Source organism: Melospiza georgiana, chromosome Z (genome assembly GCF_028018845.1).
Source record: "Melospiza georgiana isolate bMelGeo1 chromosome Z, bMelGeo1.pri, whole genome shotgun sequence".
Taxonomy (NCBI): Eukaryota; Metazoa; Chordata; class Aves; order Passeriformes; family Passerellidae; genus Melospiza; species Melospiza georgiana.
In genome coordinates, this window is record NC_080465.1 from 58,048,529 (window position 1) to 58,067,106 (window position 18,578).

The 18,578-nt window shown below is 42.4% G+C and overlaps 1 protein-coding gene and 1 long non-coding RNA gene across 2 annotated transcripts in view; one reads left to right on the forward strand and one right to left on the reverse strand.

Annotated features, from left to right (window-relative positions):
* Positions 1–3,042: 3,042 nt before the first annotated feature.
* LOC131095506 (uncharacterized) lies at positions 3,043–5,626 on the reverse strand. The gene is made up of 2 exons (XR_009115888.1): positions 5,424–5,626; positions 3,043–4,979 (listed from the first exon to the last, which is right to left on the reverse strand). It is a non-coding gene; the product is annotated as an uncharacterized LOC131095506 (long non-coding RNA).
* Positions 5,627–5,751: 125 nt separating this feature from the next.
* The window catches only part of FBXL17 (F-box and leucine rich repeat protein 17), a 267,741-nt gene continuing 254,914 nt past the window's right edge, over positions 5,752–18,578 (forward strand). Inside the window, exons 1-4 of the mRNA XM_058043352.1 lie at positions 5,752–6,598; positions 12,864–12,986; positions 16,224–16,481; positions 17,184–17,315. Coding sequence (XP_057899335.1) covers positions 5,867–6,598; positions 12,864–12,986; positions 16,224–16,481; positions 17,184–17,315 — 1,245 coding nt within the window. The 5' untranslated portion in view covers positions 5,752–5,866. The remainder of the gene's footprint in view (positions 6,599–12,863; positions 12,987–16,223; positions 16,482–17,183; positions 17,316–18,578) is intronic.

Consider the following 18,578-nt stretch of genomic DNA (forward strand, 5'->3'; position numbering starts at 1 on the left):
GCCACCCCTCTGAATGTCCCTCTTCATCTTCCCTCCACTTCACTGCTGTATCCCTGGTCTGCAGTATCCTGTCCCTGCTGAGTCCCCTCCCAGTTCCTTCCTTGTTCACTGGTAGGATGGAGAGAGAAGCAGAAAAAGCCTTTGTATCTCTGGAAGCCCTTCTCAGCAAAACCCAAAATATCCATGTACTGTTTCAGTCACCAATAAAAACACAGCCCCTTACAAACTACTGTGAAGAAATTTAAGTATATTCCAGCTAAAACTAGCACGAATATTGAAACAACTAGGATTTTACAAAAGAACATGAAATCTGTATCTACACCCAAGAAGGAAATTCTGCTATTTCCTTCCATCTATTTCATAATGACATTCCTAACAAATCACTCAAAGCTACTGATGTTAAGCAAGCAAAGCTGTGTAAAGGGAATAAACATACTAAATCACATAGTGTTATAAGTTCATAACTCAATGAAACTAATTCTACTTTAAACTTACTTATTTAAGTTAAATAACTGCTGTCTCCCAACACTGGCAATATGGCCAAAGATTATAGACCCAGTTTTCTAAAGATCAGTCCTGAAATGATGAACATGTACTCAACAGGTATCAGGACTAGATACAACATGGTAACTTAAAAATTTTTTGTGTTCCCTGACAGCTCAAACTTAAATATCATACTTACCTTGGGTCACCACTCCTTGTGGCCTATTTAAATATGCAGAGATAACAATGAAAAGTATAATAATCTATTGCTATGTGTGTAATAAACCCTTACTATCATAAATAGAGGGGATTTTACTGCTTAATTCCAAGATTAAATTGTAGTAGCTTTCAGGCATTTCAGATTACTGGTTTTATGACTTCTAATTTCATGAAATACAAGTATTGCTAATGAAGAAATGAACTGTTAGTTACATCTGCCTTCTGACATTATGTAGTGAAGATTTCACAGCTGATATTTGGTTGTGTAATATTTCATTATGCTTTTATTCTGCAACAGGTGGTTACTGTGCTTGCTTTTCATGAAGCAACAGTGACACTCAGTGTTAAAACCCTTGCATAGACCAGAAGCACCCTCTGCTCCCCTTCATCATTCATTTAAATCTCATTTAAATTACCATAGTAATTTTTGTTTGGCTCTTGCAGGCTATCAGGAAAAAAAAAGTCTACTATAATGAAAAATTGGATAAATTTTGTATCTATGTTTGTATCTAAAAAGTTATGCCTGGATTATTAAAATAACAAAACCCAAAGCTTTGTTATGGTACTTACATAATTCTCTTTTTGAATGAGATCTTGATTAGACTGGATTGCAAGGTTCAGAAATTGAAGCAGGTGGTGTTTTGGGAGAAGTATGTTTCAACTTCAAATGGAAGACTGAAACAATAGAAAGAATTTCTCCTTCTGCCTACAGATACTGCAAATCTTTGGGGAACTTTGAAGAACTTCTTCAAACACATAGACATAAATGTGTAGGTTTAGGTAATAAAGACATTAGTGAACAACTGGGATGTGGTGAAGTTTGTCTCTGGTCACAGCTGGTAAAGCCCTGTCCTGCCCTGCCTGGTGCCCTGACCCCCATAGCACTCTGACAGCATAATTGCCTTGGAACTTGCCTACTACAGCGATAAAAATTTTATACATGCAGCAACTTCAGAAATACTGATACACATTATGTCTGCTATTGATGACCCAGCTGTACAAAGTAATTCTGAGGTACCAGTGGCATAAAAATCTCCAGTTATAACCAGGTGACCATCAGGGCGAGGAGAGAAAGGCTGTGGTCTGGACTTCAGCAAAGCCTTTGGTACCATCTCCTCAGAAAATCTGGCAGCCCATGCCTCGGACAGGAGCACTCTTGGCTGGGCTAGGAACTGTTTGGTTGCTGGGCCCAGAGAATGGTGCTGAATGGTGCTGGGTCTGGCTGGCCTCTGGTCACTGGTGGTGTCCCCAGGATCAGTGCTGGGCCCAGTTCTGTGTAACATCCTCACTCATGATCTGGACCAGGGGATTGAATTTACCATTAGCAAATTCATGGACAACACCAGTTTGGGTGGGTGTTGTCTGCTGCAAGGCAGGATGTCTCTGCAGAGGGATCTGGAAAGTTGGATTGATGGGTCAAGGCCATCAAGGTCTGAGATTCAACAAGACCACGAAAACCCCTGCATTGTTGCAGGCTGGGGCAGAGCTGCCAGTTTGTAAAGCATCTGGGGGTGCTAGTTGACAGCAGCTGAACATGAGCCAGCGGTGCCCAGGTGGTCAAAAAGGCCAAGAGCACCTGGCCTGTGTCAGCAGCAGAGGGGCAGCAGGGACAGGGCAGTGACCGTAGCCCTGTGCTGGGCACTGGTGAGACCACAGCTTGAGCATTGTGTCCACCTCTGGGTCCCTCAATTCAAGGAAGGACATTGAGGGGCTGGAGCATGTCCAGAGGAGGGAAAAAAGCTGCCAAAGGGTCTGGAGCACAAGTCTGATGACAAGCAGGTGAAGAATCTGGGTGCGTTTAGCCTGGAAAAAAAGGAGGCCTGGCAGGGGGGGTACCTTATTGCTCCCTGCAACTCACTGACCTGAGGCTGTAGCAGGTGGGGTCTCTTCTCTCAGGGAACCACTTACAGGACAAAACCATGCAGTCTTTAGCTGCTTCAGGGGGGATTTAGATTGGACACTGGGAAGAATTCCTTCACAGAAAGGGTGATCAGACCTTGGAATGACTTGTCCAGGGAGGTGGTGGAGTCACTATTCCTGGAGGTGTATAAGGGAAAGCTGGGTGTAGTACTTAGTGCCATGGGCTAGTTTATATGGCGGTGTTTGGTAAAAAGTTGGATTTGATGATCTCAGAGGTCTTTTCCGAACTAATGGATTCTGTGATTGCGCAATCTACTTGAAGGTAAAATAATCATACCAAATATACTTACAACAAACACACTTGTGGTTTAACCTTAGCTGGCAACTAAGAAAAACACAGCTGCTTAGTCCAGCTCACTCCCCCACCCTAGTGGGACAAAACTGGAAGTGTAAAACTGAGAAACAAACTCATGGGCTGAAGTAACTAACAGCAGTTTAATAGGTTAGAAATAGTAATAGTAGAAATAATAATGAATTGCAAGGTGAAATGAAGACAAAACAAGGAGAGACAAAATAAAATTCCAGAAAAACAAGTGATTAAAATGAAAGAAAGAACAGCTGCAGTTATACCATACCAGTTGTTTTAGCACCCAGTGTAGTGCATGAAGGGGCAGATTTCACTGAATGTGCTACAATGAATTTGTAGCTGTTGCTGCTGTTTAGCTATTAACTGGCAGGCTACTGTGCTTGCCATGGGGCTCCTTTTCCTGTCTGCCTGTTGGAACCCAGTGCTTGTTAGTGGCTGCTCTGATTTTGCTTCTGGCTACACTGGTGGTCACCTTGGCATTTGTGCCTGGAACACTTTGGAGACAGCCATGTCAACGTGCCTGGGCTGGAGGGTGCCCAGGGCAATCTGTGCTCCTGTGCTGTCACATTGGACAGGCTGGAACTCCAATGTGAACTTGAGTATAAGCGACTGTGACCTGGGGAGGAGTCCACTGTAGAGCACAGAACCACTGACAGCCCATGGAGGATCCCATGCTGGGGCAGGTGGATGTCCAAAGGCACATGTGATCCCATCAGAATCCTGTTCTGGAGCAGGCTCCTGCCATGAGCCCTGGACCCCTGGAAGGGCTCCACTCTGGAGCAGTTCTTGAAGTACTGCAGCCTGTGTGGGAAGGACACACATTGGAGAAGTTAAAGGCAGCCAGCATTTATTGAGTTCAGATTGGTTTGAAGATTTGACTTGGACTTTCATTTTCTTTTAATGTTGTTTTTATTTTTCCTTACTGAAATAAAATTTAGCAGTCTGTGGGAGGAGGGAGTGTGTGAGCCACCACTGGCAGACAGCTGGGACAGGCACAAACCAAAGGCTAAGGCACAAAGAGTGAATTTATGTCCATTATCATGCTAACTGGAGGAGCCCTAAAGCAACACCTGGGCTAAACAAGTGGAGAGCAGGCACTGTTAAACTCAGTCCATATACCAGGATGACAGGTCTGCTGTTCACACAGTCTTACCAAGAGCTACTCCCAGCTGTCTTCTGCTTTTCAACCCATTCTCCCAACAGAGCAGAAAAGGCCTTGCCAATTTTTTTTTTTTTTGCAAAGATTTGCTGTGGTTTATATTGATGAAGCTCACTGAAGTATAAATCCAAACAAAATATTCTAATGCTCTGCTTTTATCCAAAGGTATATTTAGTACCTTTCTCATAGGAAACAATTTTACATAGCTGCTGAAGACTAATAATAGAGGTAACAAACAAAAATAATAGCAGCATGGGTATTTTAATCCTAGCATAACTTGTCCCTGGGCAAAAGGCCAAAACATGCACTACACAATATAAAAACTGTGCATTTCTTTTCTTGTCCTTTGTTATTTAAAATTAGTACTGAGCCATATATACTCTAGCTATAACTTGCCTTCTCCTTCCCCAGACACCTTTTACTAAAGAAAAAATTGCACATATATTTAAACTACATATCTAAGACTGTATAGCTAAGTCAACTGTTTAGAACTGAATGCTGAAACAAATTGCTTTTTCTAGGCACTAAGCAGTCTTAATTAAAGCAGTGCAGCCTCCAGCAAGGATTTACAAACCAGGGCACCTGCATCGATGTTCAACACACTGCAGTTAGAGATGATGAGTGTCTGCAGGAGGGCATAGGGGGTCAGAGGTCCCATATGAGCCCTCTTTTGAGATGTACAACGAATTAAAACAGAAAAGATGTACGATGAATTAAAGCAGAAAACAAGTATTTTCTGGAAAGTGCTGGTGGGAAGATGATGCTGACAGAAGAAAAGTTGGAAGACTGCTCTTAGTGGTCTCTAAGCTTGTGTTGCTTTGCTAATCCAATCCTCAGCCACTGTCCTGCATATAATCTGAGACCAGTGGGAAGTGGTCTTCTCACATTTGCCTACAAAGTGTAGCACAAAAAAAATGTGTATTAGTTCCTCAAAAACATGCACATATTTTATACATCTTATGTGTACATTATAAGGCAATGACCTAAGGGAGGGGGTCCAGCAGATGCCACAAAGATGATGATGGGCCCAGAGCATCTCTCTTGTAAGGAGAAACTGCAGGAGCTGGGCCCGTTTAGTTCGGAGAAAAGTGAAGGGGTTCTCAGTAATGTATATAAATATCTTCAAGGCCGGTGCCAACAGGGTCGTGCCAGACTCTTTTCCGTGTTGCCCAATGGCATGACAAGGGGCAGTGGCCATAAACTAAAACACAGTAAGTTCAACCCCGACAAGAACGCCACGGGGCGTTGAGGGTGGCAGAGCACTAGAACAGGTGAGCCGTGGCATCTCCCTTTCTGAGGACATTCCAAACCCACCTGGACGCGTTCCTGTGTTACCTGATCCAGGTGACTCTGTCTTGGCAGGAGAGTAGGTCGAGATGATCTCCAGAGGTGCCTCCCAACCCCTAACGATTCTGTGGTACGTCAAATTCTGTGCATACACGCAGATATTACAGGCCTACGTGCCGTGGGCGGCGTGCAGACCCGCGTTCACACAGCAAGTGCACCGATGTGACACACGGCGGGCACGCACCCGAGCCCGAGCCCGAGCCTCCGCCGTCCCAGCGCGGCCGCTGGTGGCAGCAGCGCCGGCCGCGGAGCGCCGCCCCCGCTCCCCGGGGGAGGTCAGGCCGGCGGTAGCGGAAGCTTCTCCCTCCCTCCCGGCGTCCCGGAACCAGCCCCGCCGCCTCCTGCCTCGGCCCGCCGGCAGTATGTCAGCTCCCGGCGCCGCCTCCCGCAGGTGACACCCGCCCTTCCGCTGCCGCCACTTCCCCTCCTATATGGGCCACCTGCTCTCGAAGGAGGCAAGGAGCCTAAGCCGGGATCGCCGCCGCCCGCGGGGGAAGGTGCCGCCGCCGCGCAGCCGGAGCTGCTTCCTGCGCGGGCCCTGCATGCTCTGCTTCATCGTGCACGGCGCCAGCCCGCCCGCCCCGGAGCAGCCGCTGCCCGCCGGGGACCCGCTGCTGCCGCCGCCGCCGCCCTACGTGTCGCTGACCGCCGCGGAGCAGCGCGTCGCCCGCCGCCTCCTGCGCCTGGCGCCCGCCGCCTGGGAACCGCCGGGCCGCTGCCAGCGCCTCTTCCTGTCCGGCCTGCTGCCCTCGCCTGTGCGGGGCCTCCTGGGGCCGCCCGGCGAGGTCTCCTCCGAGATGGTGTGCAAGCGCAAGGGGGCCGGACTGCCCGCCTGCCCGCCCTGCAAGCAGCCGCGCTGCGCCGCCGCCGAGCCCGAGCCCGGCGCCTGCCAGTGCCCGGCGGAGCCGCAGCTCCTCGCCCTGCCCGGCACCGCGGGGGAGAGCGGCGGGGGCACCGCAGGGCAGAGCGGCGGCGGACAGCCCGCCTCGCCGCCGCCTCCCGCGCCCCAGGACGAGAAGGAGCAGCGCCGGGAGGAGGAGAAGGAGCGGGGCGGCGAGGCGGGCTGCGAGGAGCCGCTGGAGTATCCCGGCGACAGCTGCCGGGAGCTGCCGCCGCCGCCCACCGCGGACATCAACCAGCTGCCGCCTTCCATCCTCCTCAAGGTGGGTCGGGATGGGGGGATGGACAGGCCAGCCTCTCGTTGAGGATTTGGGAAGGGCCTGTGCCAGCCCCCGGGCTGCCGGTGTTGCCGGGCGGACTCAGCGCAGGGGGGAGCCGGAGGAGGCCAGGCCAGTTCGGAGCTGCCTCAGCGCCTGGCTTTGGGGGGACGGATGGGGTTCTGGGGTGTTGTTTGTGTCCCGTTCTGCGACCTCATTTTTTTTTTGTCGTTGGAAACAGCGTTGTGAGACATTACCTGGAGATGCAGGCACACAAATCAGCTCCAGAAGCTGTCTCGTAAATGTTTTGACTGTACCCGTTAACTTCGTAAGGTTCCCTTTTTTACAAGTCGACTTTTACTACTGGTGTAGTACTGGCCAAGGGGCCTGTCACTGTGTTTAGAGCTTCCATGGGCGTTGGAGCTACACAGACAAGTTTCCAGTGTTGATTATTAAACAGCTTGTATTGCTGCATATTGTGGATCAATTCTGGCCTTAGTAGTTCCACAGTGTTTGCAGCCTTCTTGAATTACATGCTTTCATAACGTCCTACGCTGTATATCCGAGGAACTGTCGCCTCTCCTGTCCTTTTTGCTCTCTTTCTGTTCAGTTAATACTGTTCTCCTTTGGAAGTACTTTCCATTTTTAAGCTGCTCTTTTGACCACTATCCTGACTTCCTTCAACTAAACATTAGCTAAAAGGAGGAGTCTAGCTGGGACTGAGCCGGTGATGTTTTCCATAGTCTGATGTGAGTGTGCCTTTAAATTTTGGGAATAATTTTTCAGGATGCAGGAGTTTCTTGGAGGTCAGATGGCTAAACTTAAAGCAGTATGTAGTAATGGAGGAGTGAGAGGCATGACTCTTGGTGTTTGTATTTTGCTAGTTGTACATCCAGTGTAGAAAGTACTTCCTTTATTCTTTTGTTGTCGCACAGTAACAACCTGACAACAATCTGTCTGTCTTGCACAAAACACTAATTCTGTGGGAGATTTAGTTGATTTGAGGGTTTTTTGTTGTTGTTTGTTGGTTTTGTTTGTTTTTTTTTCAATACTCAGAAGTGTGTTAGTGATTATAAGATTGTTTCATAGATGCGCTATGCAAACTAATTCTAGGCAAATAAGAATTCATGAGCTATCATCCGAATTAATCTCATCTGTGATTACAAAATTGAAACTTTGTATTGTACTTCTTCTGGAAGGGAATCCATTTGTTTGCCACTGTTATTGGAAGATAATTCTTTTCTTTGATACTTGGTTTTAGGATTTGAAACTGGACTCATCTGATTAGTGTAGCTGAAGTACTTTTTGATCAATGGCATGAGGACTTTCCTGTGGTTACTTTTAGTACTCAGGTTCACTTTTTGAAAAATATCTATCTATAACAGTGCCATAACTTTAATAGTGAAAGAAGTCCATCTTACCTGTAGACTAGTTTAAATGTTATTTAGTGTCTATTTCATTCTTACCTGTGCTTTCAAGATTGTGGGGGTTTTATGTTTGGTTGCTTTTTTTTCCAAACAAGGGGTTTTGTTTTAACCCCAGGCAGCCACTCACACACCACATCCACAGACTGGCTGGGTGGAGAGTTCAGGGGAAAAAAGTGTACCTTGTGGGTTGTGATAGGAACACTTTAATAACTGATGAAAAATAGAGTGTGATATAACAGTGTTTGTATAAAAAGGAGAGAAAGAGAGATCCAGTGATGCACAAAACATTTGTTTTGTACCAGCTACAAAACACTGTTACCAGCAGCTGGGAAGAATTTTATCCTAGCTGAAATCAGGACAGACATCTACCTTCCTCAGTGATTTTGTCTCTACAGTTGTTCTGTAGTCAGTTCCTTCTGCAATGTCTGAAAAAATAGGCCATTATTTCCAGCATTCTGGTAGGAGCCAACCTACTCACCCCCAAATTTGCCCTTCAATCCATAGCTGTACTGATGAGTTGCGTTTGTGGTTTTGGGTTTTTTGAGATTATTTAAATGTATATATGCACACAAGATATGTGTATCTTTATCTATATGTCTGTTTCCTGCCTATTCCATTGTTTTGGGTTTTATGGTTGCTTCCAAAATATACTTGTCTGTTACGGAACTTTTAACTTCAGATGTTTGTCTTCAGGTGTCCTGAAGATGTCCTGGAATTGCATTTGCCTTCTTTTGATGGATTTTGATACAGATAGAATATCCTGTATATAGTTCTTTCTCCAAATCTTCTCTCCTCTCATTTTATTATGAGAGGGTGGAAGACAAATGTGCCCAAAATCTTTACTGAGCTTTTTACAGTAGGTGTAGGATGCACAAACTTTAATGCAAGGACAAGAGATTCTGTCCTTGGAAACATCAGGAAACAGATCCTGATGGTTTTTTCTTGATTCCCACGTCTGTGACTTCCTGATGTAGTGTCGACAGTGCAGGAGAGACTGTCACCAGTGTCTGTAGGTAGGCTCAAAACAGGCCCTGTATGTCAAGAACTCTTTTGTGAGGAGCTTGCCACTTTGGCTGCTCAGGTGCTGTTTAGCTGTTTACAGTGGTTCAGTCTCCTCTAAGCCAAGGGTTTGGGATGGGTGGAAGGGTTTGTCAGACTGAAGTTGGCCTGCAGATCATTGGATGGGCCCTGCTCGATTGGGAAGTTCACAGTGCAGTGTGCCAGTTGATCCTATTTCCCTGGCTGGTGAAGGGGTAGCCTGGTCAATATGAAGTGATAAAAGAATGGTGCTTCCACAGTCAGAGTTTTGTGTTTTGCTTTTCATTTTGCTGCTGAAACATATATAAGAAAACAATTTTATACAGTGGGCAAAATGTTACCTTTAGTCTTGCTAGAGGACTAAAGGGTAATTTAAAGCCATTAAATTTAAAACTCGAGAATTAAGGAATTAAAGATCAGACAGCTATAGATAGCTTGACTGTGTCCTAGACATGTGTGATTAAAAACAAAAAAGGAAGCTTGTGGAGAGTTTAGTTCAAGCATGGCTTAAAGAAAAAGGCCATGAAGCCATGCAATTGAGAGAAAAGTAAAAGGTAGTTGTGAAGCAGTTCCAAAAGCAATTCCTAGCCTGATTTCTATAAACAATTAGACTCTCTCAGGCATCACTTTATAAACAATAAGGTTCTCAGACAGTCTTCCCATAACAAGCGAAACACCCTCTCTGGGAAAAGATGGCACCCTGAGAACAGATGTGGAAGTTTTGGGAAGTGTTCATATCACAGTGAGAACACTGGTTTTATTTGGTGTAAACAATCAACGGTATTGTAAAACAAAAGGAGTGGTTAGAGTTTTCTCTGTTAGCCTATCATGAACCTGGATTTTGGAATATGCATGAAGTTCGTTAACACTATTATTTAAACTGGCTGATTGATCAATAAACTTGAGTTCGATGCATCAAATGATGGTTGTTCTCCCCTCACTTCAACAGAAGCTGTTTTTAAGTACTTCAGAAAATTACAAAATATACTGCATACAGCTAAGTTCTGAGAACTTTGAGCTGTACATCACAATTTTGCCTATTGAAGAGTCACTGCTGCTTATTCCTGGAAAAGAAAAGAGAAAAATAAATCTTCCTGTTGTATATGTTACCCCTTTGCAGTGCTGCTATTTAATCAAAAAAGGTGTAAAATGGTCTGAAGACTGAGCCGTGAACTTATGAGAGAATGCCGATTCAAACACTTCAGGTTTCCTTTTGCAGTGTATGAACAGGAGTTCTGCATGTAACACACAGAAGGGAAATTCTCTCCTGTGCTTGGTGCTTTTAAAGTCTCTGCTAGACTACTGCAGTAGAATGAGACTTGGGAAATAGGTTGAATTTATTACTAATCAAATCAGACTAGGAAAATGAGAAGTAAAACCTACATCTTTCCTAACTGTTTTATCCTTCCTGGGCCTAACTGCACTTACAATTTTCTCCCTCCTTCCCCCAGCCATTCAAGAGGACCAGAGGAGGGGTTATAGTCAGTTCATCTTGCCTTGTTTCTGCTGCTTCTTCATCACACATTTTCACTCTGTCTCTAGCCCTACTTGTTTCTTCTCAATGACATTTTTTTTCTCCTTCTTACGTTATTCCAGAGGTGCTACTGCTATCACTGACTGTCTTAGCCTTGGCCAGTGTGGGTCCATCTTGGGTGCTGGCTTACATTGGCTCCGTAAGATATGAGGAAAAGTTCTAGCAGCTTCTCAGAGAAGCTGCCTTTGTAGCCCCCCAACCGTCAAAACCTAGCCATGCCAACCCAGGATAAACAAAATAAAATACAGATATTATTTATGGGCTTTCATTTTAACAGTGGCAGCTGTGTTAGCTGTGTTAGCTGTGTTAGCAGTCTGTACTGTACCAGGTTTACTTTGTTCTTCAGTACTGCAAGCTTTGGTTTCTCAAAGGTGGTATTTCTACAAATAAACATATTTATTTCCCACTGGAGTAAAGATTAGTTGAAGTGTTTTATAATGCCAGCCTTGATATCCTTTGTTAATATTAATTGTAGTCTAAATGTCTGTCAAATGTCTGTCTAAACATAATGTGGATCATGTTGCTTTTTTCTATTCTGAGGTTTTCATAACTGTTAAAAGATTCAGTCTTCTGTTTCATGTCAGTAGCAGGAATTCAATTTTCCTAGTGCTCTTACTAACTTAGAATTACTGAGCATCACCAATGAGCATCAGACTGTCACCTATTCTAATATTTAGAATTACACTTTTGCAGGAAATGTCAGATGCCAAATTACCACTTACTATTCAGTGCTTTCTTTCTGCTTGACTGAGGGTGATGGTATTTTTTGAGCACTAATTGCAAGCACCTCCTGGTCCTGCACATGGTTTCACCAGTACGGACAAGAACTGCAGAGATAAAGCAGGCAGTGATTGTTTGCTCTTCTGTCTGCTGTGTTTAACTGGCTGCCTAATGAGAAGCAGACACTGACTCTGGTAATGGCCAAGCAAAGGCCTGCGGGAAAATAGGGTTCACGCACAGTCCTTCAATACTCAGGAGTCTTGCGTAAGAGATTGCAAGTTTCTCATAGCTAGAAAAAGAGTAGAATGATAAATCTTGCAAGCATGTACAGAGCATCATGAATTTGACCCCCTCCTCTTACTCAAAATCTTCTTCATCAAGGGGTCTTGTTCGAATAAACATATTTAAAACTGCTGGGGTAAGCCATGCCTTGTAACAAGGAATACAGTTCATGGTTGTTATTCTCGACAGTTCGTTGTCTTGTCTGTTCCAAAGCCCACCTAATGAACAAAGTTCTTTTAGCTACCATTATAGTTCAATGCTTCATTATTCCTTCTTTTTTTTTTTCCTCTTTGCCATCCCTTTTCCTTGGCTAAACAGTACTAGTAGTTTCCTTGAATGATTTCATGTTTGCTAGACTTCTGAGCTTTCCTATGGACACTCTCCAGTATTTCCATATTTTCTTGAGACAATTACCTGAGATGGGCAGTAGTACTTCTGTTTACTACTTGATGTCCTCAGATCAGTGGGAGGACTTTTTCACGATTTGCAGTCTGTACTCCTGTGTAGGTATAATGCCACTACTACCGTTTCTCAATATTGGATCACATGTAGATTTAAGTTCATTTGTGCTGTCAGGGTATCTTCATGTGAACTCTTGAGAGACCCTCTTTTTGTATTTATTAATAAACAACAGTGTTTTTATGAAAGGGATGAGTGTAATACATGCTGTGGCAATTTATGGTCTTGCTATAAAGTTACATTTTATTCTTTTTTTTTGCCAGCTGCTATAGTGGTCAAAACCTTGGGGTATAAAAGGCTAATTTTGTGCTTCAGTTCTCTTCTATGACAATGATTTACTCTGCTAATTTACTGTACCATCCCATGCCCCCTTATGGCAAGACTTGATCTTTTAATACCTTTATGACTTTTCTTACCAGTTCAGTTAAAAAACAGAAAATAAAAAAAAAAGGTTTCCCATCCATTTCATGATGGGAATGAAAGCACTTATAAAATGACTTGCAAATAACACTGAGCTAATTTGTAATTCTTTAGGTGTGCCATCTCAGAAGCACTTCTGAAATTCAGTCTATGAGATGAGTACTTAGGATATATTCTATTGTTGGTTATGCTAATATGACTTACTAATATTGTCAGTTCTTGTGGGATGTAGACTTTTTTTGTTATTGTCTCTGACTAATCAAGCAGGGGGCAAGTGTGTTATAATACATGCTAATACTTTTCTGTCTTTTACAAGATGTTTTGATAATAAAATATTTCTGTCTCTAAAATAAGATTACATGTGACAAATTTATTTTTTCTTTCTTTACAGATATTTTCCAACTTATCTCTGAATGAGCGTTGCCTTTCAGTGTCATTAGTCTGTAAATATTGGCGTGACCTCTGTTTAGATTTTCAGTTTTGGAAGCAACTGGATCTCAGTAGTCGTCAGCAGGTATGAAGATATCATTGTGGAATAGTTGTTTTCATGACTCTGAATTTGTTCTTGGAACTTGTACTTTTGACCAGGGGTAAACAAAAGAAACACATAAAATGGTAGTTGCATGTATTTTTCTGCTATTCGCTGAAAATATCTGGACCCTTAGATTGGTTCCTTTAAATATAGTATATTTTGTCTGAGATCAGTTAATATATAGTGTGGGCATGAGTTCTGTTTGAAATGGGTTGCCTGTCTCAACTCTGCATCAGGCAGTCTGGAGATGTGAGATATCTTATTAATTCAGAGACAAACATGAGTATTTCTGAGGTTGCTGTAGTTGGAAGAATGGTCACATATGTGGTGCTTGCTCTGTTTGTTTTAACATATTTTTATTTTATTCTTCAGCTGGTATGGCTCCTACTCATTAGAAAAGGGACTGTGTTTGTTTTTTTTTTGTTTTCAATGTTTTGGTTATTTTTGACTTTTAACCAATCCTAGAATTAAATATTTGTGGGTTTAATTTAGTGAGATCTCTAGGAGCCTAGCCTGAAATTGTACAGGGTAACTTATCTCCTTGGAAAGCTTTAGGGATGCCAGTATTGTTTCGCTACTGCCCTTGGGTTTCTTGTTGAGTAGTGACTTGCGGGGTTTATAAACTGCATCTTGACCATTTAATGAAAATACAGAGTGTAGAGAAATAACAACTGGACAGTTGCATTCGAAGAAGGTTTTTTTTTTCTTTGCAATCGTCTTTGTTGTGGTTTAATCCCAGATAGCAGTCAAGGCCCAGGCAACCCTTCCTCACTCCCCCACCAGTAGGGTTGAGGAGAGAACTGGAAGAATAAAAGCTACATAATGAATGAGTTTAAAGAGTTTAATAGTGAAAGCAAAATCACACACACATATACAAAATAAAAATTAAGAACAAGACAAAGAATTAATTCACTGCTTCCTATTAGCTGGCAGGAGCTCAGGCATCCCCAGCAGAGCAGGACCCCATCACACTTGAGAAGACACTTCTCAATGACTTCAGAAAACAAACCCCATCGCTGGAAATATCCCTTCCTCTTTCTTCCCCTCACTGACTGACTGATTGACTGATTTACTTATACACTGACTGTGATGCCACATGATCTGGAATATCCCTTTGGTCACATGGGGGTCACCTGTCCTGGCTGTGTTCCCTCCCAGCCTCTTTGCTAGTGTGGCAAAGTGAAAAGGAGAAAAAGCCTTGGCTCTGCGCAATCCCTGTTTAGCTGTAGGAAAGCCAGCATGAATCCAAAACATAGTTGCATACTAGTCACTGTGAAGAAAATTCTACCCCAGGCAAAACCAGCACAGTTCTTTTCCATTTTAACACCTGCCTGATGAAAGAGCAAGAAAAAAGATCTGAGTTGCTACAAATGAAAACCTTATTGAATGCAGCAAAGACTGCTCCTCAGCTATATAAGACAAAAATCAAAAGGAATTCATGTTGCTTTCTGGCCCTCTTTGTTTAAAGCCAAATCTTGTCTGTGCCAAGTAAATTTTTCGGAATGGTCCTTTGTAGGATTGTCTTCTTTTAAGATTGTCATTTTGACTGACTGCAGTGTGCATAGATACAAAATGGATGGAATGGTTTTTTTTTACAAAAGTGGTAAGAGAACTTTGCTGTCTGAGCACCCAGGGGCTGCTCTGTCAGCCACACTGGCACCGCCTGCTTGGGACTGAAGCCCCTCTGTGGCAGCGACCCAGGGAGGTGATGGATGCCCTACTCGGCTCCCTGCACACCCCACACAGTCAGACCACTTTCCTTACTGCCTCGACTTCACGTTTGCCACAGCAGAGTCTCAGACCTCTGGGTCCTTAAAATAGTGTAATCATTGTGCAACAACAGAATAACACCTCAGGCTGGAGGAGGAGGGACCCCAGAATAGGGACCCTTGTGGTTTTATGCCCTCACAGTTTGTGCATGGGTACATCTGGGGGCTCTTGGCTGCTGCTGTATTTCCAAGTGTTCCTCACCTGGCTGCACCACAGGTGTCTGTGTCCTTTGTTTTGCAAAGGGCTGGCACTAGTTCATGGCCTTTTGCCTCTGGCTCTGCCACCTGGAGCTCGGCTGTACCCTGAGCTATTTCCACTAAGTGTATTCCTCAGCAGTTCTCCCTTTGATTAAATGGAGCATACTTGCTAACATATTAAAACAAAAAAAGAAAAGTTTCAAGACATTGAAACACTGCCCTTCCATACAGCATTACTACAAATAAGAAATATAATAGAATGAAGGCTAACACAATTTCTATAGGGCACAAATCAGTATGAAATCACATATATTTCAGTAAACAAAGGCAGTAATGTTTGGTGGCTCCAAGTTACATAGTTCTGTTATTCTACCTCCCATATTCTCTTGCTCTACCTTCTGCTGGTTAAATGATTCCTACCCTTCTTATGTTAATTAGTCCACATACTCAGTCTTTCTGGTCTTTTGGTTTGGTGGGTTTTTTGGGTTGGTGGTCTGTGATGTTTGTCATATCCCCTTGCCAGAATTGCCTTTTACTCAGTTGGAGTTGATTCAACACAGTTGCTAAGTTTGCTTTGTTAGTTTCTTCCTTATCTAAGAAGTTCTGCCAAATGTCATTGTGGCCTATGAATTCTGCATTCTTTGTGTCCACTGCCAGTAGTACATTACTCTCCCCAAGCTTTGTTAACCTTTCTTAGGAGATGAGGTCATTGAGGCACAGCAAGTCTTAAACATTAATAAGGTAGTTCTACCAACAAGTAATTTATCTTTCTAATACCTGGACATCACAGATAGTCTGTTCATGGCTAAAAAGAGAAGTAGTTCTGTGGCTACCCTCCTAAGTCTGGAGCTCAGTCTGGTACTTGAGAACTTCTGTCAAGCTGAGCAGCCGTTTGGGATTCTTTTTGTGGTGACATAAATTCCTGCAGCTGCCCGTATTTTCTGTACTTGTCTAGCTGTTGCCTCTCCCTCTGTGAACTTTATCGTAAAGCCGTCTAGCTACAGTCTACATAGTATGTCATGTTAGAACTGGCTTTCCCCTAATTGATCATATTCAATCAAAACCATCAGCCCCCCCCACCCCTCTGAAACAAACCAATTGCAGTAAAATATTCAGCCATAGGTAGTTTTTGTAAAGGAGGTATAGTTTCATTTTTCTTATAGCTCATGGAAATTACAAACAGCCATTTTTGTTCTAGTGGCATTAAAGATTTTTATGGAAAAAGTTACATGTGAGTGTTTTTTCTTTGCAGGTCACTGATGAGCTGTTGGAAAAAATAGCATCAAGAAGCCAGAATATTACTGAAATCAATATTTCCGATTGCCGCAATGTGTCTGATACAGGAGTATGCATATTAGCAATTAAATGTCCTGGGCTCTTAAGATATACTGCCTACAGGTGTAAACAGCTTTCTGACACCTCTATTATTGCAGTTGCCTCTCAGTGTCCTCTTCTTCAGAAACTGCATGTGGGCAATCAAGACAGACTCACTGATGAAGGCCTGAAGCAGGTAAACATCCATTCCACAGATTCCTTCTGAAAACATAGTATATTTCAGCTTAGCAAGAAGAACATACCTTTTAATTGGATTTATTTAAAATTATGAAAAATCTTTTTTTTTTAAAGTTGGTGTATGGAGACTTTTTTTTTGTGCAGTAAATGGTGTTCTCTAGAGACTGCACATACTTTTTAATACCCAGGGATTGAATGATTGCTTTTGTAGTTAAATGTGCAGTTTGCCATCCTATACTTCACTTCTGTTGGATTCAATTTTCCTTAGTTTTGTTGCTATTCAAAACCTGTGTTTAAGTAACTCAGTTTTGCTTCATGAATGTTGAAGGTGACTAAGATCTTCATTTGCTGGATGTGCAGGAAGGTTTCATCAAGTCTCAGAGAGTGTTAAAGGAGCATTTAGGGGTTAGGATAAATTAAATAAGCTGTTGAGCATAAAAGCATTGTTATCTACCTGTGCACATAGTAAATAACTTAGTTTTTATGTGGTGCTGTTACCTCCATTTTGTTGACTGTAGTTAGCAACTTCATTTTGTCACATATGTAATTAGAATCTTTCTTGTTTGCATACAGTGTTTCAAAGCCTGAGAAGAAAGATAATTTTTAATGGGGGGTGGAGAAGCAGAAAAAATATTTTCTCTCATCTCTTCATTTCAGTCAAATTCTGTTGGTTTTTTTCACTTGATTTCATTAATTGCAGCTCGGCTCAAAATGCAGGGAATTGAAAGACATACATTTTGGGCAGTGTTACAAGATCTCAGATGAAGGAATGATCATTATAGCTAAAGGCTGTTTGAAGCTGCAAAGAATATATATGCAAGAAAACAAATTAGTAAGTACATATCATGATTTTGTTCTTCCCAAGGCATTGTTTGATTATCAAAGCTTTCTCTTGCTCTTTATCTTTTAAAAATTTTCTTTAGAATGGCTGCTTTTTGCAAGTGAATTGCTTAAAAGTGTTTCTGGCTGGGAAAATTGCAATTCTGCAGAGGTGGCACAGAAGGGGATGCAAAGTACAAGTTAAGCTAAATGCTTGTTTTTAATGTGGTATTTCATGAGTAATTGTTTGGGAGGTGGTTTGTATAGGAAACCACAGTTCATATGGAATGTTTCTTTTGTTTCTAGAAGTACAGTAAAGAGTGCAAACATCTAAAAGATTTTTTGGAGCTCGGGTTCTTGATTACAGGTGGTACACTTATATTTTCTTGAAATATGTCACTTTCTCATCAGGATGGAGTAGTGTGCCTATGCTAGTAGAAGGAAGTTGTTGAGGAGTAACAAAAGATTCTTGAGTCCTAATTCTAAGCAGTCTCTGAAAGGATGGTTTCTAAAGCAGAGAGAGAGTGGCTTGCAAATGACTTAAGTTTTTTTCTAAATTCCATTCTATTTTTTAAAATTTATTTCTTGTAAAATAGTAAAATTGCTTGCAGTTGAATTTTAACTGTCAGCTAACATCGTGGTTATAACCTTTGTTTCAAAAGTGCTGAATTGGAACAAATAAATTGTGTTTGTAAGAAAGCAGCATACCTTGTATTCAAGAATTAGTTGATACTTAGCTTCAAAAAGATAAAGAAATGGTAATGCTCGAGATTGTTTTGCTTTTTTTTTAATAGAAACCATTCTCAAATCAACAAAGAAAGAAAAGGGCAGCCTGTTATTGGTTTTGATTAGAACTGTAGAAAGTTGAAAAATAGGAGACAGAGACCTAAACTGAGCTTTCTGTGTAGTTTAAATGCAGAAGAAGGGCACAGCCCTCCTCTTGTGTTGAAACACAACCTTGAATCCTGTCAAAGCTAGTCTTTCTTACCTTAATAAATAAAAAACTTTAAACATGAAAAAGAAAAATGAATGATCTGAGAAGTCTGGAAGGAAAAACATCTTCCTTCTCTGGAAAGAGAACGGTGGGTTAATTAAAATTATTTAAGCCACCTTGTTAAATTAATTGTGTCTTTGAAAGGAAGAGGAAAACCTTCAAGATTTGCATAGTTGCATGTGAAAAATGACTTAATTGTAATAAAGAAACTAGTCTGTGTAAATATCTGCATAAGTACTTGATCACTGGAAAATTTGGAGGCAATGAATTAAGTTAGCTTTC